This window comes from Curcuma longa, chromosome 1, assembly GCF_044706935.1.
Source record: "Curcuma longa cultivar G26 ecotype Majalengka, Jawa Barat chromosome 1, ITB_CL_G26_1.1, whole genome shotgun sequence".
NCBI lineage: Eukaryota > Viridiplantae > Streptophyta > Magnoliopsida > Zingiberales > Zingiberaceae > Curcuma > Curcuma longa.
In genome coordinates, this window is record NC_133861.1 from 4,996,203 (window position 1) to 5,023,252 (window position 27,050).

A 27,050-nucleotide genomic window follows, 5' to 3' on the forward strand; every position below is an offset into this window, starting at 1 on the left:
ATTCTAATCAAGCCAGGAAAGCTCACGAACGGTGACTAGAAACTTATAGTATTGGCGTTGGCAAAAGCCAGGATGGAGGTCCTCTCATTCACTTTGAGCCTCAAGATCTGGAGGTCAGCACCCAACATGATGACGCCCTGGTGATCCGAGCCACTATCGCTAATTATAATGTGGCTCGGGTATTCATTGACAAAGGAAACTCCATTAATATGTTGTACAAAGATGATTTTGGTCGGATGCAAATTGACCAGTAGGATTTGCGCCCTATGTCCATTGCTCTGTTCAAATTTTTTGGACATGAGGTGCAACCGTTAGGACAAATCAATCTGCCTTTGTCACTAGGAGAGGAGCCTCATAGATGAACTCGACACGTCATCTTTGCAGTGGTTGATTCTCCTTCTTCTTATAATGTTATATTGGAAAGACCGACCCTCAATTCTTTCTGCGTTGTAGTCTCCACCTTCTATCAAAAGATAAAATCTCAGACGCAGATCAGGTTGGGACGGTCAGCAGAGATCAAGGCCTTGTGTTATGTGGACGTGGTCCAGACTGGTCTCAGAAAAGCGCGAACCACTCAGAGAATGGAGGTGTAGTCGCTGCAAGAGGCACCCGCCTCTCCATCGTCACATAAAAAAGAAGAAGTTCAGATTGTGTCAGGTCAACCCGATCGGGTCACCCAGATAACATTTGATCTAGCCCTGAAACTCAAGGAGCGGTTAGTTGCTTGCCTCATTGATGAGTTAGGGTTGTATGCATTTTAATCGATTCCTTTTTGGGTTCTTGTATGAAAATAAATTGCGTAATAAATCGATTTGATCGTATTTGTGCTATATTGTATAATTTGAGACTTGATTATAATTTTCATGATTTAATGGTGAATTTTACATTAATTGAGTTTACTTGATTGTAGGGCTCAAATTGGACCAAGATCGAGCTCAACTATAATCGAATCGAGCCAAGTTTACCCAAATTGATCAAGCCACAATTAGGACATAATCTAACTCAAGCCCAATCAAGATCTATCATTTTTTACAAACCCTAGGCTTCCCTAAACCCCAAATCAATCTCCTCCACTGGATCAAAAATGAACGGCCCAGATCGCTTGATTAATAGCCTGATAAAAATCAAATAGAAATGCGATGAACAGTGGCTGTGCCACTGTTCATCGTTCTCGCGCGATTCCTCTACCGAGCAGCGTACGTGTAGGCCAAGCCCCATCTACCCAAACCAACTCCATTACATTCCTTGATCCCCGAGGAGTCGAAAGCCGGTCGATTGGGTGAAATCCGACAGCTGGATGAGGCAAGATGGAGAGGGTTTCTCCGACGGCCATCATTCCTATTTTCGCGTGTTCCGGCCATCCACAGCTCAATCCGAAGCTGCGATCCTTTAAGGAGTTCTTTGAGGATCGTGGAGCACTCCTATATCATCATCAAATCGATCGGAGCACGTAGAAGATAAGGAATCCAATTTTTGCTAGCTGAAACTTGTCTGCACAGCATTCTGTTCTTGTTCGGAGAGGGTTTCTTCGACATTTCGGGGAGCTGGCAGTGAGCAAACCACACGGCGATCGTCTTCTAGATTCCAAAGGAGTTATTGAAGTTATATTGTGGATGCAACAACTTGTTTGACACCAAGTTGAGAGGAATCGGTGAAAAAGGGAAGGGTTGGATGAGTTTCTGTTTCTGATTTCTGTTGACAGTATCTGTAATTTCATTATGAAGTTTCTGTTAATTCCATTTCTTAGCAACCTTGTTAATTTGGTTATGTGGTTAATGCTTAGCTTTTGTTTGGATTTGATTAACTTTAGAGTTTGCGTAGCTCAATTTTGACCCTTCTGCTAGTTGCTTGGTTCTGTCTAATTCGAGCTACATTACTGTTCCGTGCCAATTTCAGCCTCGTATCAGAATGTTTGGGTTTTTAGCTAGTGCCTCATTTATCCTGCAAAAATAATTTGATATTTGATTTCAATTGGCTTGCATTTAGATCATTTCCATTTAATTTCAATTCCTAGTTATTGATTTCTTGTTTCGAGTTTTTAGGGTTTGAATCATGCATGTGCCAATCATGTTAGGATTGCTATCTAAGTTCTACTTCCATAGTGTTTGATGATGCATTTAGTTTAATTCGTGTAATTGCTGAATTTTGAACCTAAGCTTCAGTTTGATAGCCATCCCTAATTTCTAGTTTTTAGATGAGTGTTTTTTAGGCTTTTTGCATCAAGTTTTCATTCTTGCATTAGTTTCTTTCAATTACATTTCACTTCAAAACCCCAAAACCCCATTTACATTTGAAAATCTCAAAAAGAACGACACCAGCTCGATTTAAATGATTTTCTACTAGCCCTTGGAAAAATACGACTCGAGGCCCCTATACTTCACTTGTTTGGAATTTATTGTGGCTTTTTGATAATTTAAATCAATTTGCAACTCTAATCGTGACACATCAAATCTAGGGTTGCTAAATTTTGGCGCCGTTGTCGGGGAACACTAGTAGAAATTGTTTGGTTTGAGCTTATGCATATTCTCAATTTTCTTTATTGTTGCTTTGATCATTGTTGGTTTATAAAATGTATGAAAACTCATTTTACCAACAACCACCTTGTCAACAATTTCAACAGCAAAATTTTTATTTACAGGAACCTTATCAAGGTTTTTAGCAATGATTTCAAGGTGGGCAACCTCAATATCAAATCCAACAGTCTTATCAATGTTTTCAACAAGTTAATCAACAATTTTAGCATAAAGATCAGAATTTTCAACAATAATACAACAATTTCCAACAACAATTTCATCATTTACAACCTCAATACTCAAACTATCAACAACCACAATTTCAGCCCCAATTTCAGAATTTTCAACATCCTTATCAACCACAACAGTAATTTCAACAAAACTACAACAATTTCCAATCATAAATTCAAAATTCACAGCCTCAATTCCATGGATTCCAACAACAATTTCAGTATCCATTTCATGAATTCGAGCAGTGATGTGCGTAGGATTTATAACTATTTTTTATACTTTATTCGCACATCTTTCTGCTTTTCATGCTATATCTTGCGTACATTACATCCTTTATCTGTGCATTAGGCATTGTATTCCTTATTTTCTAGTTCGGAGGATTGCTCGTGTATTTGTGTGTTTCAGGATGGAAAACGGAGCAAAATAGGTGAAATGGAGTACTAATTGAAGACAAGGCAAGACAGGGCCGTGCCTCACAGGCACGGCCGTGTCTATCACCTCCTGAGACCGTGCCTTAAGGGCACGGGCGTGCCCTCAAATAGAAGCTCAACAAGTCCAGGTCGTGCCCCACAAGCACGGCCGTGCCTTCCTCCTGTAGTAGCCAGACATGGCCATGTCTCTCAGACACGGTCGTGCTTCCTCAACAAAGCCATGCCAAGGCATGGCCGTGCCTCACAGGCACGACCATGTCTCCCAGGCACGACCATGTCTCCTAGGCACGACCGTGTCTCCCAACAAAGGAATGTCTGCCCCTAGCCGTGCCTCCCAACAGAACACCAACTCTTCTTGGTCGTGCCTCATAGGCACGACCATGCCTCCACCATAGTAGGGCGGCCACACACGGCTGTATGACGGAGGCGTGCCTGGCTGTTCCAAGAGAAATTTCGAGGAGACCTATAAATAGACTCCCTTAAGTGCCCTGAAAAGAGGGGGAGACCTTGGAGAGCCACCGGAGCGTGCTAGAGCCACCAACGCCTCATTCCGAAGCTAGATTCGATGATGCGTTCATCCGTCCAGACACTCCATCACATCCACGTCTCACCTTCGCAGAGATTGCAGTCCGGAGAAGAAGAAGCTCATCGATAAGTCCTATTTCTTATTTTCTTTTTAGATTCTTAGAATAGGATGTACTTTTCACTTTCTTCTCTGTATTGTAACCTCCCCGCTATGGAGTAGTCCTCCAGATTCTAGGATGTAGGAGGAATTGGGGTTATTGGATGATTGTAACTTTGGATTTGTTAATTTACCATGTTCTATGATATGATTGTGCATTTGCTTTGTGGATTTGTGTCTTATACTTGTTTGATGATATGCTTGTGAATGGTATGAATCCATAAGGGTAGAGATAATTTGTGGTTTGAGGAATTCTTAGGATCGTACACCCGGGGCGCCTCGTGACAGGAGGAAAGACTTTAACCGGACCTTCCGAGGAATTGCTTAGGCTATAATGAGTCTTTATGAGGGATAACTAACGGTTACTCATTGTTGGGGAGAGATCTTTAAACAGATACCCGATGACAGAGGGTAGGATTCTAGTAGCACGCTGGGGCACCCGAGTGACAGCGGAAAAACCATAAACCAGGCTATCTGGAGTCATCTCAAACCAACAATAGTAACATTAGAACACCATTGATTTATTCCGAGAAAGCCTGACGAGGTCTAATTGGATAATTTGATTAGAATCCCTACAATTGTACAATTATTGAGGAATGATAGAGGATCTAAGTCAATCAATCAATATCTCGAGGAATCCGAAGTCCTAGGATCGCCTTCCCATATTCTGTCACAGTCTAACTCTCTCTTCGAATTAAGGGTTAGGAGCTCTAGAATACTCTTTCTCCCCAACACCAGACCAATTCCTATGAACTCTTCACTCTTATTGTGCTAGGTTAGTAACTAATTCCACGGTCCCTGTGGATTTGATCTTTTTATTACTTGGCGACATTTCGTATACTTGCGGAGCATGCATCAAGCAGCCAATTCAAGGTTTCCAAAATCAAAGTTTTCAAGACAATTATTCCCAGCAACCTACCTCTTCATTTCAAACTCAACAAAAGCTATATTCAAATCAAGGTAGCTATGGGAGTTCTAGTGGACTCATTCAACAACTACAAAAGCTTGAGGAGAGACTGCAACAAAACTCACAACAATAAGAAACAAATTAGCAATTTCCATAACATTTTAGGAATAACACTACTATTCAAAATTTTGAAAGACAGATGAGTCACATGGCTATTATTATCAGTCAGCTTCAATCTCAAGGATCCAGTCAATTATCTTCTCAAGAAATACCAAATCCTGAAGAAAATTTTAGTGAAATGATTTTCAAGAGTGGGTAGTCTATTTCAAGTCCAAGCACTTAAAATGTAGATTTCATGAAAAAATTTCAGCAACTCAATTTGTAACCCAAGTTAGCCCTAAAATGGACTTTACAGCAGTTAATTGTAAACCAAGTCCAAGTCTAATTTCTTCATCAATTGATCCTACAAATTTGGTTGAAGAATAAGAGAAAAATAGCAATTTTGGGGGCCTCACAGTAAATACAGTGGCATGGGTTAATTTAAGTTTAGATGATGGAGAGGATGCATTGGTTATTAAGGAAGCTGATATGGAGCCTATTTCTGATCTACTGTCAGCTGGAGATGATCACGTGAGTGTAGAGGATGATATTGAGTCCCAGGGACCACCATTATTGATTGATATATCAGAGTATTCAGAGGACAGATATGTGAGTATAGGAGATTGCACTGAGCCCCAAGGATCACCCATATCTACTGAGAAGTCACAGTTGGATTTGAAGCCCTTGCCGAAACACCTGAAGGATGCTCATTTGGAAGAAAATCATAGTCTACCAATTTTTATTGTCCAAACTTTAGAATCAGAGAAGGAGAAAAATTCATTGCAATATCTGAGGCAACAAAGGAGAGCTATTGGGTGGACATTGGATGATATTTCTGAGATTAATCATACCATTTGTGTGTATAGAATTTATTTGGAGGAAAATATAAAACCAATGAGAAAACCACAAAACTACTGATTTTTGGTGTCGTGAAGAAGGATGAGTGGGTGCCTACACAAATGAAGAATGCATGGACCTACAAGATTATTCTATACAAAATAAGGCTTAAATGAATCAAAGGATTATGTCCACCGGCTCAAGAAATATTTTGAAGAAACAAAGGAGCTAGAGGTGGATGGTGTGGACGTCATGGATGCTATCTACCCAACTTAAAGTGGAGTTTTTGCAACTTTACACTTTCTTTTCATTGTTAATACCATGTTTAGTTTTTATTTTTCATTTTTAGTTTTAAATTAGTAATAAAAAGTCATTTTCATGAGCATTTTTAGTTAGATAACTCATTGTGAATACCATTGCATGCATGGTTTAGGGTAAGGAATAAGTGTATCCCCCCTAGGACTTCTTTACATCATGTTGGAAGCACTTGAAAGTGAGTTAAATTTGATTGATTATTCTAGGAATTTAAGTCCATGGATGAACATTTTTGAACACTTGGATTACCCTTAGTGATGGAACCTAGAATGATGAAATTGAGATAATGTGATTTTTCTACCTAGTGAGGTTAACCATTTTGTGTGATGCACTTAGGTGATTGCCACTCTAGAACTTGCTTGTATTCTTTCAAGGCTATATTTTCTATGATGGGTCCACATTTATATAGGTTTAAAATTTCTCCCATAAACCATACAATTTCATGCTTCATCCATGTTTCACCATTTTTCTTTAACATTTTTCATCCCCATTTTCGGATTCAATTTTTATGCTCTCTTGGACATGGGTATTTTTGATTGTTATTAATGTGCCTTTGCCCGAGACGGTCAAAGAATTAAGTGTGGGGGAGGATGTGTGAAATTTTGATGATACAAAAAAAATTGGAGCTAATTTTGATGGAAAAGAATGAGAAGTGTGCCAATTTTGGATTGCTTGTGCCATTTTTGGGGTGTAGCAATGTGCCAATGGAAATGTTATTTGAAGCAATTCAGATCTTCATTGTTATTTGATGCTATGATGATTTTTTTGAGGAGATTTGATGCTTGTGAAAATTTTCAAGAAGATTGAAGTTAGCAAGTGTCCAAGTTGTGAAAAGCAAGGATGACTAAAAGTGTAAATCAGTTATGACTTGATTTAGTGGTCAGATTTGGGCACAATGAGGAGTCACAAATGTTAAGAAATTAGTGGAAAAAAAGAAGGATTCAAAGTGTAGGAATGGAGCTTGTGAACCAATTGAAAATCAAGTATTAGAAGGGTGTGCCAAAGCAAGGAGTTGTGTGCCAAATTTTAAATTTTCAAGGTTTTTATGGATCCTGTTTCAATGGAAAATTGACTGATCTATATTGCTGGAAATGTGTTGAGTTGAGAAAGCAAAAGAATTCAGCATGCCAAGTGGTCGGATTGAATCAAAAACTTGAAAAAAGAAGCTGGAAAAAAAAGAAAAAAGAAAAAATAGTGAATACAAGAACATTATCTTGGTTGGATTGTTTTCAAGAAATCAGTTGAAAATCAATTGAAGAAGTAGGATTGGAATGCAAGAACTATGTGAAGCAAAGATCAGCATCAGATCAGATTGAAAAAAATCAAAAAAAAAAGAAGGCAGAAAACAGAAAAAAAAGAAAAAAAATTGTTGAATGTATCAAGAGGGTATCAAAAATCTGATCAACGGATGAATCCATGGAAACCTACTTCATTTCAATTACTTTCTAAACAACAAATTCAGATTCTAAACCTTCAAGATTGTTGCTGCAACAGAAAAAAAAAATCAAAACCAAAACAGAAAAAAAAATAAAAAATCAGAAATTGCAGTTTTATTTTTTCAGTCGGTTTTACCATTTTTGAGGGACTGATCTGAACTTGAATTTCACAGAAAATTGCAGGGTTATTAGCATTAGTAATCAAGCTTCAAGATGGAAAAAGAATGGAGGAAAAACAGCAAGAAACAAGAGAGAAAAAGCAAAGTTTCAGATTGAATTTGAATAATTTTTAGAATTTAATGTGCCAATGATACATTGAAATTTCAGATTGATGTGAAGTGAATTTTGGTTTCTGATGATTGGTTGCTATTTGTTAGCTCTTGTAAAATCTAGATGTGAAAGAATTGGGCTTGATTCAAAAGGAAAACACAAAATGGCACATTTGTGGTGATGTGTTGAAGAAAAGAAAAAGAAATGAAGGAAAGTTTGTATCAAGGAGAGGAACCTCATGAGTTTAACTCATCTTTGGTTCATGGATCTGAAAATCACACTGAAACAAATGGAATACAAGAGAAAGAAATTAGGAAGGATGGCAAGGTTCATTGATAACATTTACTTATACCCATGTCTACCACTTCATTTACTCTATTTGAATTTCTTTTCTCTTGAATTTTTCTTTCTAATTTTCTAATTCCTTGTCTCAGTTATTGCTTCCTTACATTTGTGATAAGCCTAATAGGTGTGGATTCCAAATCAAGAATGGTGGTGGAGAGTAGAGAACAAGCAAGCTTATGGTAGTGCATGAACTTGAGTTGCTTGAGTGAGCTCTACTTCACTTTGATCATGAACTAGAAATTAGGATGAGAGCCACTGAATTTATTTACTGAAAATAACCTTGTGAGATTTAGTGTGATACATTTATCTCAATTAATCATGAAGGGTGAAACTTGCTATGTGGTTAACCAAGTACAAGAGTCTAGTTCATGGGCTTAAACTTTTGAGACTCTACAACTTTAGGTAATTCTCTTTTAATTATTTCTAATCATGATTGAGAATGATCTAGGGGGGGGTACGATCTTAGTTTATTTTGTTGACTTGAGCGAGACGCACAAGGGTAAGTGTGGGGGAATTTGATGAGTTAGGGTTTGTATGCATTTTAATCGATTCATTTTTGGGTTCTTGCATGAAAATAAATTGCATAATGAATCGATTTGATCATATTTGTGCTATATTGCATAATTTGAGGTTTGATTATAATTTTCATGATTTAATGGTGAATTTTGTATTAATTGAGTTTAATCGATTGTAGGGCTCAAATTGGACCAAGATCGAGCTCAACCGCGATCGAATCGAGCCAAGTTTGCCCAAATTGATCAAGCCACATTTAGGACATGACCTAACTCAAGCCCGATCAAGATCCATCATTTTCCACAAACCCTAAGCTTCCCTAAAACCCCAGATCAAGCTCTCTCCATCGGATCAGAAATGGACGGCTGAGATCGGTTGATTAATGGCAGGGATAAAACCAAACAGAAAGCGATGAACAGTGGTTGTGCCACTGTTCATCGTCTTCTCGAACGATTCCTCTGCTCGACGACGTAACTCTACGGCAAGCCCCATCCACCCAAACTGATTCCATTGTGTTCCTTGATCCCTGAGGAGTCCAAAGTTGGTTCGATTGGGTGAAATTCGACAGCTGGACGAGGCGCGACGGCGAGGGTTTCTCCGGCGGCCATGCAACCCCTATTTTCGCTTGTTCCGGCCATCTACAGCACAATCCGAAGTCGCGATCCTTTGAGGGGTTCTCTGAGGATCGTGGAGCACTCCTAGGCATCAGCAAATCAATCGGAGCAAGTAGAAGACAAGGAATCCAGGATTTGCCAGCTCCAAACAGTCTGCACAGCATTCTGTTCACGTGCCGGAGAGGGTTTCTTCGGGGATTTCAGGGTGCTGGCAGCGAGCAAACCACAAGCGACCACGTTGAAGCTTCCAAAGGGGTTATTGAAGCCACATTGTTGGATTCAACAGCTTGATTGACACCAAGTTGAGAAGAATCAAGGAAAAGGGAAGGCTGGATGTTTCTGTTTCTGATTTCTGATCTATTTCTGAAATTTCAGTTTCTGAAGTTTTGTTAATTCAATTTTTTAGCAACTTTGTGAATTTGGTTATTTGGTTAATGCTTAGCTTTTGTTTGGATTTGATTAACTTTAGAGTTTGCGTAGCTCAATTTTAACCCTTCTGCAGTTGTTTGGTTCTGTCTAGATTCTGTTCCGTGCCAAAATTTTACTGTTCCGTGCCAATTTCAGCTTCGTATCAGAATGCAATTTTTTTTAGCTAGTGCCTCATTTATGTTGCAAAAACAATTTGATATTTGATTTCAATTAGCTTGTTTAGATCATTTGCATTTAATTTCAATTCCTAATTACTGATTTCTTGTTTCAAGTTTTTAGGGTTTGAATCATGCATGTGCCAATTATGTTAGGATTGCTATCTAGGGTTCTTGTTTCCATAGTGTTAGATAATGCATTTAGTTTCTTTCGTGTATTTCATAATTTTGAACCTTTAAGTTTCAGTTGAATAGCCATCCCTAATTTCGTTTGATACATGAGTGTTCAATAGTTTCATTTTAGCATCAAGTTTTCATTCTTTCATTTAGTTTTTTAAATTACATTTCACTTCAAAACCCCAAAACCCCATTTACATTCAAAAAATCCAAAAAGAACGACACGCAAGCTCGATTTAAATAATTTTCTATTAGCCCTTGGAAAAATACGACTCGAGGCCCCTATACTTCATTTGTTTGTATTCCTTATGGGTTTTCAATAATTTAAATCAATTTCAACCCTAATCGTGACATATCAATTCTAGGGTTGTCAAAGCTAATTCAATTCAAGCACTAACTGAAACTACAAGTTGACAATCTACTCTAATTTGTTGATGGCAGCAATCAAGAAGATCAGATTGAAAGAAAAAGAAAAAAAAAAGAAAAAAAAACAAAAAAAAACAAAAAAAAAAGTTGTGATTTTCATGGGTTGGTGTGGATTGGTTTCAATAATTCGGCTGCAAATATATTGAATGAGTAGGATTGAAATACAAGAGACAATGATACACATCAGATTTGCATCAGATCAGAAAAAAAAAGAGAAAACAGAATGAAAACAGAAAAATTTCAGGTTTTCAAATGGAATGTGTATCAAGTGCTAAAGGGGAGTTTCAAGAATTTGATCGGTTGAGGAACCACATGGGAACCTACCCCATTTCAGTTGTTTACTAAACAACAAATTCAGATATCAAGTGGTCCCAAGTGTTGATGGCAGCAAGAAAGGAAATCAGAGAAAAATCAGAAAAAAATCAGAAAAACCAGTTTTTTTAGCTTTGTTTTTCAGCCAAGTTTTGGCATCTTTGAGCTACTGAATGGCACTCGAATTTCATGGAACTTTGCATGGATATTAGCATTATCAATCAAGCTTCAGTATGCAAAAAGAATGGAGGCAAAACAGTGAGAAAATAGAGAGAAAAAGGAAAGTTTCACTTTGATTTTGAAACCAGAAAAACAGTTTTATTTTTCAGCTTGTTCTAGCCATCTTTAAGCTACTGATCTGAAATGGAATTTCATGGAAATTTACATGGTTATTAGCCTTATCAATCAAGCTTCATGATGGAAAAAGAATGGAGGCAAAACAGCAAGAAACAAGAGAGAACAAGCCAAATTTCAGATTCAATTTCAGTAATTTTCAGATTTAAACGTGCCAATGATACATTGAAATTGCGGTTTCATGTGAAGTGAATTTTGATTTCTGATGATTGGATGCTATTTGTTATCTCTTGTGAAATCTAGATGTGGAAGAATTGGGCTTGATTTGAAGAGGAAAAGCAAAATGGCACATTTGGAAAGGTGATGAAAGAAATAAAGAAAAAGAAGAAGAGGAATTGAAGAGTTTGTATCAAGGAATGGAACCTTATGAGTTTAGACTCAGAATTGCTTCATGGATTATGCAAAACACACCAAAACAAATGGAATACAAAAGAAAGAAAGAAGAAGGATGGCAAGGTTCATTGATTAGCATTTAACTATACCCATGTTTACCATTTCATTCACTCTTTTCTTGAAATTTCTTTTGTCTTGAATTTTTCTTTCTACATTTTCTAATTCCTTTGCCTCAGTCATTGCTTTATTACATTTTCAATAAGCCTAGTATATGTGGATTCCAAATTAAGAATGGTAGTGGAGAGTAGAAAACAAGCAAGCCTATGGAAATGCATGAAACTTAAGTTGCTTGAGTGAGCCCTACTTTACTTTGATCATGAATTAGAATTAGGGTGAGAGCCACTGATTTATCTATTGAAAACAACCTCGTGAGATTTAGTGTGATGCATTTTTCTCAATTAATTATGAAGGGTGAAACTTACTATGTGGTTAACCGAGTACAAGGGTCTAATCCATGGGCTTAAGCTTTTGAGACTCTACAACTTAGATAATTCCCTTTTAATTGTTTCTAATCATGATTGAGAATGATCTAGAGGGGGTACAATCTTAGTTTATTTTGTTGACTTGAGCGAGACGCTCAAGGGTAAGTGTGGGGGAATTTGATGGCTTTAAAAAAACATTCAGAAATCTTCACTTGTTCCTCTTTTATTACTTGGATCAAAATGCAATTTGGCATTCTTATTTGTGTATTCAGAAGTGACAATGCCAAAGATAATAACACATTTAGCCTTTCCTATCTAGCTAGGTATTCTACATCAATCATGATGCTCTCATAAACTTAAATAAATTGAAACTGAAGAAAGTAAAAATACACATTTTCCGTATGCTTAGCAAACTAACAATATATATATATATATATATATATATATATATATATATATATATATCCCAGTATTAAAATGTCCTGAAAAATCAACTTCAATATTGCACGTGGTAAAAGAATTTATTCATACTAAGACAGAATAGATATCCATCAACACGAAATTCAACTATCATCAGTCTTCTATGGTTTACCCACAAGATGAATAGTTTACCCCCCTTAAAATTATAATATCAGTTCTTTTGTAATGTCATAATCGTTGTACTAAAAAGGAAATCCGGACATAGTACATTGTAGTTAATGTTGTTTGCTAGTGTCACCAGTATTCACTGGATTCTAACTTGATTTCATAGTAAGCACACTAGGAAACTAATGCCGACCTATTTTTCTCAGATAGATATTGTGACACTGCAAGGTTCATATAGAAATTTCAATAATTTAGCATGGTCTAAAATTCAAAGTGAAATAGCATTGAACAAGAGGAATATGACGGACAATTAGCCTATGTCAATTATGAAGCCAGTTATAGTTGTGATTAGCTGATCTATTGTGACTAAGTAGATAATGTTTGATTGTCTGTATTATGAACCTAGGGACTGGATTATAAATACCAGATGGCATAGGATGCAAAATATACATTGTATAATGTATAGCTACAAGGATCAATATACATACAAGTAGTGGGGGGGAACCTAACATTGTTTACTCCCTATCTAACATAGTATTTAGGCCACCACCATTATTATACCAATCCATGCTGACTTGATTTCCATTTAAATCAAACTCTGACAATGATAGCTTTGATTTTATCTCCATCTGTAAACTCCATGCGCAACGACTATTTTACAATACACTCCTACTTGTGGTTGCTACATGATCCCACACGATGATCTTCTATACTGCTTCCGACACCTCCCATCCTTTGTGCATCTACATCTAGTAGAAAAATTGTGCTACACCTAGTGTAGCTTCCAGAAACACCTTGATGAGTTAGGGTTTTATGTATTTTTAATCGATTCATTTTGGATTTTTGCAAGAAAATAAATTATGAAATGAATCGATTTGATTTATTTGTCCTATATTGCATAATCTGAAGCTTGATTATAATTTTCATGATTTAATGGCAATTTTTGCATTAATTGGATTTTAATTGATTGTAGGGCTCAAATCGGACCAAGTTTCGAGTCAAATCGTGATCGAATCGAGCCAAGTTTCACCCAAATTGATCAAGCCACATAAAGGACATGACCTAACTCAAGTTTGATTAAAATCCCTAAATTTTTTACAAACCCTAGGCTGCCCTAAACCCCAGATCAAGTCTGCACCATAGGATCAGAATTCAATGGCTCAGATCTGTTGATTAATAAGCAGTATAAAATCAAAAACCTTACCTGATGAACAGTGGCCGTCCCATTACTGTGCATCGTCTTCCCGAGAAGCCTTCCTCTGCTCGGCGATGTAACTCTACGGGCAGTCCCCATCCACCCAAATCTTTTCCACCGCAATCCTTGATCCTTGGGAAGGTTAAAGCAGGACCGTTGGGTAAAATCGGCAATCGGACGGCGCGCGACGGCGGGGGTTCTTCAGGCGGCGCCAACCCCTATTTCTTCAAAATCCGGTGAGTTGTTGAGAAATCCGAAGCCGCCAGCTGACGAGGGGTTCTCTGAAGGGTTGCAGAACACATCTAAAGCTTCAGCAAGTTCATCGGCGCAAGGAGGAAGCAAGAAATCCAGTTTTGCCAGTTGAAAACGTGCTGCACAATATCTGTTCTTGGCCGGAGAGGGTTTTTCCGGGCAATTCACGGTGCTGGCAGCGAGCAAGCACATCTTGAGACCATCTTCAAGCTTCCAAGGGATTCAATAGCTTGTTTGACACCAAGCTACGGAGATACGACGGAGAAGAAGAGGGATGGATGCAGTTTCTGTAGCTTCTGATTTATGTTTCTGTTTATTGTTACCGTAACTCATTTCCGAAGTTTGTTGAATGCTCTTGTTGCGTTTGGATTGCTTAGACTCGTAATTTCTTTGGTTATTGTAGTTGATTCAAATGAGTAGAAGTTTTCTTAGCTTTAATTACAGCTTCTTTAGCTTTCTTGTCTGATAACTTCTGATTTCCATTTTCACTGTTCCGTATCATCTCCGTATCAGTCTGTTCAGCCTGTTAAAAACCTTTAAATGCAATTCGTTGGCTAATGTTGATGTTGGTTTAGTGAATTCAGTTAACTGATTTGCTTTGAGTTTGCTTAACTTAGATTTAACCTACTTGCAATCTGAAGAAACTCTGATTTCCCAAAAGCTACTGTTCCGTGCCATTTCAATTCAAAGTATCAGCTTGATAGGTTGAGTTTCACATGAAAATTCTTTAGATTTTAGATTGAGCTATGATTTCCTACCATTTGAGAAAGCTGAACTTTGGATTTAATAAATGATTTAGAGCACAATTAGAATAGATTTCATTGTTTTGATTTGAGTTGAATTGCATTTTCGGATTTGCTTTGATGCATTGTGTCAATAGTCTCGTTTCTATATTAAAAACATGCATTGTTCTTTAATCCATTGAATTCTGATTGCATTTCATTTGAAAAACACCAAAACCCCATTTACATTCGAAAAACCCAAAAACACGACATCGAAAGCTCAAATTAAACGATTTTCTACTAATCCTTGGAAAAACACGACTCGAGGCCCCTATACTTCATTTGTTTGAATTTATTGTGGGTTTTCGATAAATTTATAAATCTAATTTGCAACCCTACTCGTGACACATAGGATTGCAAATCTAGGGTTCCTCACAATAATACTCAGACTGGTGGATTCGACACCTACCTGACTGATGTCATTACACCTCCTAGTCATTTTAGATATTATAGTCATGTAGGGTTGTGATAACAATGACCTCACTATCATGTTCTTTAACACTGTCAATTCTGAGTAGAAGCAACTTCGATTTTCGGTGATTTTTTTTCTCATTTCACGCCATTGAATAGGTATATTTGGATATTGCAACTTCTATCTCCACATTACCATCATTAGATTCCAACTGAGGAAGAACATCCTGCCATCTGCCAAAAAAATCTTGACATTCTTTGAACTCCTTGTTTTTATCCTAAAATTTTGGTCTTTTAAATTTTCCTTTGATTCTGAATTTAGAAACTCAAACCTAGCCAAAACTTTAAGCAATGAAAACTGTCACAGATTCCAAACTTTCAGTTTGGCTCCCTCATTCGTTACATACTTTCTAGACATAGAGGTAACCTCTTCCTTTCATGAATAGAACAACTTTAGACCTCATGCCAAAATAAATAAATAAATAAATAAAAATTCCACTCAGAACTTTCAACTATAGTTTCAGGATTTTGAGTTTAAGAGCCATCTAGTTAAAAATCATCCAAATTCACATATAAACAATCTCATGTACTTGTAGGTCCTTTAATTTACTTGCCATCTACAAGTTTGATTTTAGATAAATCCACATCACACCAATAGGAATCTCTTTCATGGTGCCCTCTCCACTCTTAAGAACAACACGCTATACCATGCTTTCAACATTTCATAGAATTCAATTACTCACAATCATCTTGGGTTTCAAGGAATCACTACCAGGTGTAATAGATACAGAACCACAAACAAAATTGCTACCAACAACAAAATCAACAAGACTATCTCTTGTAAACAGTAGTACATCATCACCTAACCACATCTTCGCCTTCGCTTTATTTGATCAATCACAAAACCAACCCTACCACTTCAAGCTTATATCACCAACTACCACAATTCAAGAGACATTAATCCAGTATCTTCCAACCTAAACTGCAATCTTTACAATCTCTTCAAAGATTTTTCTAGTGTTACTCAAAACATTACCAACATAATATTCTTGGATTTATAGCATCAAGTTGACTAGCACCACACCACACTATATCAACTAGCGCCTCACCAATCAAGACACGAGACCAATTGATCCATATAGCATGTCATACAACTAAATCATTAACTAGATAATTATTTTCAGTTAAAGCAACCTAAATCATCACCAGACTACATCAAAAATGCCAACTATCTATTAAAAATTATTATAGCACCATAGTCCATATAGATCATGATTGGAAAGTCTTGAAAAACCATTCCGGTAGATTCTTGCAGAACAAAAATTTTCCCGAAAACGATCTCAAGTTGCCCTCATAGTCGATCAAACTTCGTTTGATCGACTCATTTAGATCATTGGGCTCTTGTGTTTGGTTTACAGGATCCAAGATAAAAAGGATAATTTAACTTATGCGGAAACATTAAATTATACCTTTCTTCGGACGGTTGTGAAGGATGAAGTTTGTACCCGAAGACCTCTTGATATTCTGCTGTATTCCTCTCCTCTTCTTGAACGTTGTATGGGCAACGATCCTTCGAGAATTTCTTCACCAGAATTCTCCACTCCGATGGCTAATCAAGCTTTCCTTCCTTCTCTTTGTCTGGAGAAAAGAGAAGAAGAAGAAGAAGGGGTTGGCTGCCGACAGAGTCTCGGCCACCAAGAGATTATCTCGTGTGTTCTAACCCTTTGCCAAGCCCCTTCTTTTATAGCCTAGCCATCCCATAAATATGGTATAATTTGAGCCATAAACATGGTATGATTGAATCGTAAATGTGGCATGATTTAAATCAATCATATCAGAGATTTTGGCAAGATTTCAGAAGTTTCCTATTCGAACCCAGGTGTTTAATCAATCAAGGAATCGATTAAACATCGCTAATTTTTCTCATCAAAGCTGGTAATCGATCAGGTGATCGATTACCAGGCTGGTAACTGATCGATTACCAGTCGATCTCCCACGGAGCTTGGTAATCGATCAGCTGATCGATTACCAAGGTGTGTAATCGATCAGCTGATCGATTACACCACTTAGCATTCGAATGCCTGGTTTCTTCACGAATTCTTCCAATGTGGACTTGAGGATTCCCAGAGGCTACAGCAGGGACCTAGAGGAGGAATTAATTTTGGTCTCCTGATAGGCTTAAGCTTCCCATGTTCTTCACCGAACATACAGCTTAAGTCTATCAATAATAACTCATTCCACTAGAGAGTTATTATTGCACTACCGCACCAATCCCATATTATAATATGGGCTCCTTCTTACTATCAGTACATCAGTCTCCCTGTGTTTAAGATATCGTATGTCCGTCAATTAAATGAGTTACTGACAACTCAAATTTAATCAACTTCTAAGCCAAGAGTAGTACCACTCAACCTTATTATCATGCGGACAAGGTCCACCTGCAGGGTTTACATGATAATCCTTATGAGCTCCTCAAGGGGACATCATCAGCCTAGTTTATAGGACACAGATTCCTTCTATAATCAACAACACACCATGTACATAATACTACTTCCCAACTCATCAGACCTATTGATCTATCGATCTAAATCTCACCCTTTGATGAATTAAAGAAGTACATACTAAGCACATGTGTTTGTTATTATGTCGGGATTAAGAGCATGTACATCTATAGTAACATAGGTTTAGTTCGATTATATAGTCAGTATAAATCGAACAATCCTCAGATGGTCCTGTTCAATACACACTTAGTGTACTAGTGTAATTCTATAGTCAAGACAGACTAAGACCAAATTACACTACAACCAATCCAATGGTTTGTCCAATCCATCTTGGTTGTGAAAACTGTTTATAATCTATAAGGAACTGATAACATGGTCTTCTGTGTGTGACTCCGCACACCATATTTATCTACAATATAGATTAATCGGACACTTGCATAAAAACTAAATGCAAATATTGACTAAATGTGATAGAATGTTTATTTTAGAATGTATACATTTATTTAATCACCATCCCAGAAACACTAATGACTGCTACAATCAATATCATTTCCATTTTGAATACCAATACCAACACATGATCCATACCAAAGAACAATCTCAGTACACTAATATAATCAAGCATTTCGGAAATCGGAAATCTATATCGTACTCAATGTTGATTATTCACCTTAATCAACACTTCACATCAAATATCTCTTCGCTACAGTTGATATCCACCATAAAACTTTGATCACAACAACACTTCGACGAACCTATTTTCTTGCATAGGACTTTTTTTTCTTTCATGTTATCCCCAACAATCCTCAAACATCTTATAATTATTTTTCTCCAAACAAACTTCTTGAGCCTTGCTCTCCTTGGTCATTGTCCCTCATTGGTCCTTTGTCTGTCATTGGTCCTCAAACATCAGTTTAATGTTGGAAGGCCACCCAACTTGATATGCTTAACTCCCAATGCATTGATCGACATATGTCATGATTACAATCCTTAGAATTTATTTAGTCCTTGTGAGCGAACTCCCTAACACCTTTAGTCCTTTATTGACATGTTGGAAAAAATCCAATAAAAACATAATGTAATCTTCCCTTGTAGTCAATAAATCTGAATTAAGCCAAAACAGCCGACCTTGAATTAAAGTCTCTTGTCAAAAGAGAATGATGTAGGAGCATCTAGCAACATGTATTTATAATGTAAAATGTAAGATCATAAATAAGATATCATCCAAATCCTAATCAAACACCACTACAAGAGTCATATCTCTTAAAATTATTACTAAAGGTACAAAAACTGCTAGATTAACCAATTTACCTATAGTCGTCTGGAGATGCCCTGTCGCCGCTAGTCCCAAAACATGACCTTGTCGCAATCACAACTCCAAAGAAAAAATCTGAAACACCAAAATCGAAGAGCATCATATACCTTTTCTCTAATACCATAAATTGGTATCAAATAAACTCTGAAAATCCATAAACACCGAAAGACTCGGAACCTAGCTCTAATACCAAATAAATTGTCATGCCCCGGGAGACGACTGTTCAAAAAATTTCGGTAACATCTCCCCTGTAACAATTGTCTTTTCCTGAATACTTGTATATCCTAAGGCCTACATGGCTACCATAAGGCCTACAAGGCCACAATCCATACATGTCAAAGATACACAAGTACACACTATGAGAATAAAGTCCACAACCAGTATTCTATACCAAGCACAACAAACCAAAGTACGAATACGACAATCCACACGGTATAAAATAGGTTCTGTAACATAGATACTAAATATGTAAACAAAACCAAAATAGTCGAATGCAACTCGATGGGAGACTAGCAGCACGGCTCTCCAGACAGACGTCAACCTGAAAAGAATGAAACCACGGAATGAGTTCAAGGACATCAGCGGATATCTAACAAATATGTATAATAAGCTATCTACCAGTAATAATCATGTCAGTACAGTAAGAAATGCACAACTGAACTACTGAAAAACTATACATACCAGAATCATCTACCTCGATACAACGGCACAAACCATGCAACAGATGCAAGGTCGCCAAACCAAATGCATAAGGCCTCCTGTATGTGCATGTTAAACATATGCAGCAAACAAATGCAACAAGCAATAATAAATGCAATTCATGTAGTATGCACATGATGCAATGACATGGTCACCCCTGACGTCAGTTAGCCACCGTCACAAACAATCGTAAGGTAGAGTGGGTAGGGCTATGACAACTGTGCACTCTGTAGTCATTGCTCCTGCATGACCGAGTGGATAGGATACTGGCGGAGTACACCTATCCCCCTACCCCAAGTACATGGGGGAGCAATGCTCTCATCTCCTCGTCTCATAAATAATACGAAGGAGGGATCCCTGTATGCTACCACGCTGCGGCACCACTACCCCTGAGTAGCCGAGCGGAGCCCTAACAGAGCAACTGCACACACCCTCCTGATGTACCACTAACCCGTGAGTGGCAGTGTGTGCAGATCATGTAACTAGCGACGGGCTCAAACTACAAAGGAGCCGATGATCGCTAGTATGCAATCATGCAAGGATGGTGCATGATACTAATGCGTGCAAGGTATATCTAATAGATAATCAATGCCCAGTAAAGAACAGTATATCAATACTCTGATGAGCCTATATACATATGGCAAGTATCAAAGAGATATAGAACCTAAACAAGTAGCATGTAAATAGTGCATACAACATATGCTAAGTAGTGTAATACTAGGGAAGATATAATAACATGAAAATTACTATTAGCTATAGCAAAATTGTACATATCAGTATGACCGATCTAAAAAGATAAGCAAAGATACCTGCCTTCCGTAAGTAGTCCGTGTCAGAAGAGAACTTCAAAAAAAAATAAATACACCTCGTACGTAGCAGGATCCACCAGTCAAGATCCACATTTCCACAAGAAGAATGCATGGATAACAAAGCTTTCCCTAACACATATAGATCAACTGCTTTATCTTTAAAAAAAGTTGATGTAAATCTCAGACCAAAGTCTATAAGAACCAACTGATTAGTCTCTCTCCTAATAATCATATTTGAAGTGGTCAAAGCACCATGGATAAGACCCCCATCATGCATTTTTCCCATTGCAGTTTCTATCTGTATGGCAATATCATCTAGTTGTTCTTCAACAATACCATTTGATCCAAAAATCTAATAGGATCTCCTTCACAGAGAGCCCATCCACGTATTCAAATGTCTGAGTATGCAGAATTGGATCGACAGAATATAATATTGGAGTGGGGATACCAAGACGTCTGGCTTTTGTCATGCAGCGAACTTCCATGTTCAAGCGCTTCATTGTCAACTTTGCATCAAGTAAGGGATGCCTATATTTCTTGGAGAAACATTGTTTCACAATTGACAAACGACCCATAAAAGTTGACTTGAACACCCTAGCTTCTGCCCCCTGTTTCACAAGGGAACCAAAGGCTTCATTTTCAACTCCCTGAATGTCCATATCCATATTACACAAGACTGGAAGACCCAAAGAGACGGAAGAAGACAACAGTCACAGGCTCACAACACTGACCGCTATCGTTGAGAAGAGAGCACAGAGGAGAAGACAACCCAGGCCAGCTGCCGGAGCAGGAACAACCACCAAGAGGAGACTATGCGGCTATGCGCCGTCTGGATTGTAGAAAGGGGGAGGACTGAGACGAACCTCCAGTAGACCTTGAAATTTCAGGAATGGGTCGAGCGACGGCGTGCGTCGCTTGTAGGGTAAATGAGAAGGAGGAAGAGGAGAGGGAGGGGAAGTAGTGTCGGCTCCTTCTCCATGCGACGGCGCCCGATTTGTGACCCACAGGCCGGCACTGCGCAAGATCAGGAACAGAGGAAAGAGGAAGCAACGACAGCGTCGCAGATGAAGGCTGTGGCTAGGGCACGGAGGAGAGGGAGAGGTAGAGGCGTCTGTTTCACTCAGAGGAGAAGGGAAAACGGTCGTGGGTGTCTGGAGAAAGAAATCGCTCCGTGGAACGGAAGAAGAATGGGTGAAAGAAGGAAAGTCGAGCGTGGCGGGGAAGAAGAAGAATCGGAAGGGGGGTTTGTTGGATTCCTAACATGTTAAAGGAGTTTTAAACCCGAATTCAATAACCCTATATTTATATATATTATTAACGTATTTTACATTTTCAATCTAAATTCAAATTTTATGAAGTTTTTTTTGTTCAAAATTTTTTTCTCTTCATCCCGCACTGCTAATCCAAGACCTAGTCTTGGAACATTTTTTTGCTCATCTTTTCTGTGTGCTAGATTAATGGCTCACCAGGAAGGATTAGGATGGAGTGTCACCTGAAGACACAAGTGAAGATGTGGATAGTCATTCAAATGAGATTCACAATCCCGACTGACAATGACGGTCTACCACAATCTTGCAAGAAGTGGGACGCATCAACTAGAAAGAAAATCAAGGTGAACACAAAGGCAACTCAAACCCTCCAATGCGGCTTGACCAAGGAAGAGCAGAACTGGGTTGGACCTTTTATCAGCGCCAAGGAGCTCTGGACTAAGTTGATCGAACTCCACGAAGGAATGTCGGATACAAAGGTAAGCAAACAAGATTTATTACTTAACAAATTGTATAATAATAGGATGATGGATACACGCCTGGATCCAAGATCTTCTCAACGACCTACGTGCAATTCGTCAGAAAATAAAAAATTGCGATACAATAAGGTACGCACTAAAAGCGTTCCCGAGGAATGCTTTGTGGGCATCCATAGTGGATGCTTACATGGTCTCTAGGGACCTTTCAAAGGTAAAGTTAGATGAACTTTTCTCTGAGTTTGAACTTTATGAATAGTCTAACGCCGAAGTGCAGGAGAAATGTATCACTCTTCTTACAGGTACAGGTACAGGACAAGATGGCTAAGAAGATCATTGAAGACTCAGATTCTTCCGAATCCGAAGCGAACGATGAGGTGACTTCGGAGCTTGCCAATTTAGTTCGGAAGATGATTTGAAAGAAGCGTGGAGTCAGAAAGTCGAAAAGAACAAGTCAACTCCGACGACCACCGACAAATCAGAATTGAGGTGCTACGGGTGCAATCACAAAGGTCACTTCAGAGTTGATTGCCCGAAACAAAGAAAGGACCAGAGAACTAAGAAGAAGGCCCTTAAGGTGACTTGGGACGAGTCATCATCCGAAGAGTCGGACGAAGAACCGACAACGACAAGCTTCCTCATGCTTCTGGCTCTGAACGAGATGATTCAAAGCGACAGCGACTCAAACACAGATGAAAGCCATAGATCCGTATCCGTTTCTGAAGCTTGCACCTCCGCTATAAGTATGGAACGTTTATATTCTATAATTTTAAGTTTGTCTAAAAAATTAGCTAAGTCCAACACTTTGGTTAAATCGCTCCAAGAGGAGTTAGTACTTCTCAAGGAGAAAGTCAACATTGAGCCGTCAACTCAAGCCACCTTAGTTGAGGATTCAACTAGAGTCCAACTCAAGGAAAAAAATTCTCAATTAAGGACCCAAGTTGATGAACTCAGACGGTCTCTTGTTAAATTCACTTTTGGGTCTAAGTATTTAGACATGATACTTGGATCTCAGAAAGCTGGATACAATCAATCGGACATTGGATACAAAGCTAAAAATAGATCATTCATGACATTACTTCATCGAACATAAAAACCAAATTGATCTAGAGTCCAAGTGTGTGTTCTAAAGTCCAAATTGGTTAATCCAGTTGGACCAAACCAATTTTGGTTCCCTAAGGATCAAATATATTGAATCCGACCATAAGGGTCAATTTAGGGGGATCCAAACTTAAATGATTGACTGCATGATAATTTTATCTTTACTTTTCATTCATTTGTTAATTGTAAATTAAATTGTGAATAAATAAAATTGCTTGTAGATAGGAATGAATAAAACATAAATACCACCGCAGCACAGGTCTGGAATAACATCCTGTCATTGAGTCCGAGAGAGACGACCCGGACCTCTCTGTATTACTTAGGACGACAATAAAGAGGTTTGGTAAATAAATAAATAAGTAATTTTGATGGGTGAAAGTGACACATTCAATAAGGGAATAATGTAAATAATAATAATAATATTCCCATGCAAAACACACCGCATCAAAATGTCTTCCATCACGAACTAAACTAAATTAGTTTAATTTTTTATTCAAAATCGAATTATTTGGTTCAATAACCTGAACACTTCTGATTTTGTTTATTTTGTCTTCATAAGACGAAACCCATTGTTTTGCCTTTGTTCGGTCTAACCGGATTTCTCTTGTTCTGATAATCCAATTCTCAAACTCATTTTAAGTCCTTCTAAGAAACCTGTAGTGCGTATGACCCAATAGATTTTTGATTAGTATTGGACGTCTGTAATTAATCCTTAATCTTGAATTTATTATTAGTGGCACCTAATAGTACATCATGATCCCTAATTGATTGAAAAATCATCAACTGATTCTAGCAGATTTCTAAATCCTCGACAGCTATAATGAGACATGCTTCGGTCCTTTCACCGTCTTATATCCGCTTGATTTAGGACATGGTATGTATGTGTCAGTCCCCGCTAAGCTGACTACGTTACACCTAGCCAAAACTTACTTTCTTGTTCTATGGATTCGAGTTACTCGTACATATGTCCAAGAGTGTCATACTCTTGACATGTAATGTTTTTGCCAAAGACTTTCAGTAACAATCCAAACAAGCGATCGCAGGTTATACGTCTCTTTTACAAAGAGCAGTGAATCCTCTGTGGGCTATTCAAATACCTTCGGGCACTTCGACTTATACTCAATCATCTCGGGTTCACACCTCCTCAGAGATGCTTACTTAAGATGTCAAAGTATAGACTTCCATGACCAAGATGACTTGAATACCGCAAGTCAAGAAAACTCACACTTCAACTGCACTGAAATCTTCATTGACATACGGATAGAACCATATGAAGTCTTAGGCAGGTCACTCTAATAAACTAGTTACCTTTAACTAGCATCCACGTTTAACTCTCAACATCCAATGTCTCTAGCTAGTGAGAACAACTGCTTGGTAAACCAAGGATTATAAACGTGCTAGTCTCAACAGAATTGATGACGTCCGTGTTTATCAATTTATTGACTAGAGATAGTTTCAATACTTTCATAATTATATATGTAGAGAAACTCACAAGTTGTAATCTAATCACAAATTCTCTCATGCTATGAATTGTATTGTGGACAATTCAGTGAACAAGTTTAAAATCTAATCAAACATATAAAATATGCACTTAAACAGTGAATTTATATTTATTTAATAAATAGTACAATCGTAAGACGATTGCTTTAAGACACCTCTCAAATATAACATACTATGCCTCGAATGCGAGCACTAGAGTTTTCTTCTTTTTCAGACATCTTTCAGTGGTGGAGAAACCTCTCACAAGCACAAAACAAAATATAAATCAATAAATATGAATAAACACAAGCAAACAATTTACTAATCCTTGATCGCCTCATGAAATCTTAAATGCAAAGGTTTCATCTGGATCGCACGAGCAATATCAACTTTGAGAGCACAGAATGTATGAGAGATGAGATGATGTGATTTTATGATCTGAACCTCAAGCCCCTGCCCTCTTTTTATAGCACTTCGTCCAGCTGATGATGTGGCACCTATCTGATTGTTTAGAAGCCTTCTGGGCGCTTGGATCGTTGTTAACTCAGCTGCCAATTTGATCCTCATGAATTTTAGATTTGTTGACTTTGCAACTTCTGGTCACCTAGACCCACTCTAGTAGATTAGAGCTTGGTCAACTTTGATCCAATAACTGCCTCACTCAGATTTTGATTTGATCTTGTTTTGACCTTTCGGTTGCCCGGATCTATTTCAATCGCCCGGAGCTAGTCTACCTGACATATTGCGGGCCTCACTTGCTTGGAGTTCATTCCTCCAAGACTTACAACAACCTAGGATTCACTCCCCTAGATTTTTTTCTTTGCTAGGCATCTAATCACCCTTAACTTGTTAAGGTATGTCCCTTGCCTATGTTACCCTTAACCTGTTAAGACTTCTCATTTGCCTAAGTCAACCTTAACTTATTAGGACTTCTCACTCTTGCCTAGACCAACATGTCAGAACTTCTACCCAATTGCTAAGCATCTGACCACCCTTGACCTCTTTTAACTCTTATCAACTTACTTCCAAACATTTGATCAACCTTAACTTATTTAGATCAACCCTTAGAAATCGATTGTACTAATATCTCCCTACTAAACATATCTGTTGGGACCGTTGCATTTGCTAGAGGGGGTGAATAACAACTTTTGCTCTTGCCTACAAAATTGTTAGCAAAAGCACAAGATAAAAATAAATTTCAATTCAAACAATGCTAACCCTTTTGATTTACTTGGTATCCACCTCTTCGAGGTGACTAATCCAAGGATCCACATACCACACGAACATTCCATTATGAACTTTCTCCTTCTCAAAGTATCTTTGAAGGTGGAGAAACCTTTACAGTTGATCTCTTCCTCTTATAGATGTAAAGTGAAGGTTTGGGGGAAGATTTTTATGAATGACAGGGCTTGAAGATCGTGCAAGAATGAAAAAGTGCAAACACTTACGTCTCTAATCTTCAATCTATCTTTTTATATTTTTCTCAATACCAATCGACTGTCTTAGGGACCAGTCGACTGGTGGGCTTCAACGGCTACTGTAGATTACGTTTATTGCTCCAACTGTTAGCCCAACGTTCGAATATCAATCAACTGATACTCACCCAGTCGACTGGTCAGTGTTTTTCACTCGACCAAACTTTCTGTGTGGTTTGGATCAGGACACCAGTCGACTGCTTGTTGTCCCAGTCGACTGATGAAGCTAAAAATCACTTTTTAGCTTCCTTCTTCATCCCTTAGCCTTGACTCACGTCTTCAAACATCTTCCACAAGCCTCGTGCTCTTCTTGGATGCTCTCGAGCCCACGGCTCCCCATCCTTGCACTTGCTTGAGATGTTTCCCTCAGCTTCGTCATGCTAAGGGGGTGTTTGGTTTAAGGTTCCCCAGATGTAAATGTTCAGTTGAGTTCTCGAAATTTGTGCAATGGACATCATATGGGTGTTTGGGTTTAGATGGTGAATGTACATATGAGGTTGGGGTAACTAGTAAATTGGGGGTTGGTAAAAAGAACCTGTGGAGGTCCTTTTTGCCAACCTGAAAGTTCAAATTACACATCTACCCTTGTAAAAAATATATAAGAATTTTTTCAAATTTTTAGTAAGGGTAAATAAGTAAATGGACATCCAAAATACAATTCAACCTCATATTCACCAAACACTCCATTTACATTTACATTTTCTCAACCTTTTCTCAACCCCAACTATACATTTACATATTTTTAACCTCAATTTTCCGTTGAAAAAATACAACTTAAAACCAAACACCCCCTAAGTCTTCCTTTTGCCAAGAGGTCGCACTGTTGGCGATCTGGATCTCC

The 27,050-nt window shown here is 38.0% G+C and overlaps 1 protein-coding gene and 1 pseudogene across 1 annotated transcript; one reads left to right on the plus strand and one right to left on the minus strand.

The window, feature by feature from the left end:
• Positions 1–2,723: 2,723 nt before the first annotated feature.
• On the minus strand, positions 2,724–21,265 carry LOC141822897 (uncharacterized; annotated as a pseudogene).
• Positions 21,266–21,890: 625 nt separating this feature from the next.
• LOC141822908 (uncharacterized) lies at positions 21,891–22,573 on the plus strand. The gene is made up of 2 exons (XM_074710212.1): positions 21,891–22,157; positions 22,457–22,573. Exons 1-2 carry the CDS (start codon positions 21,891–21,893, stop codon positions 22,571–22,573), a joined length of 384 nt encoding a protein of 127 aa, XP_074566313.1.
• The last annotated feature ends 4,477 nt before the right edge of the window (positions 22,574–27,050 follow it).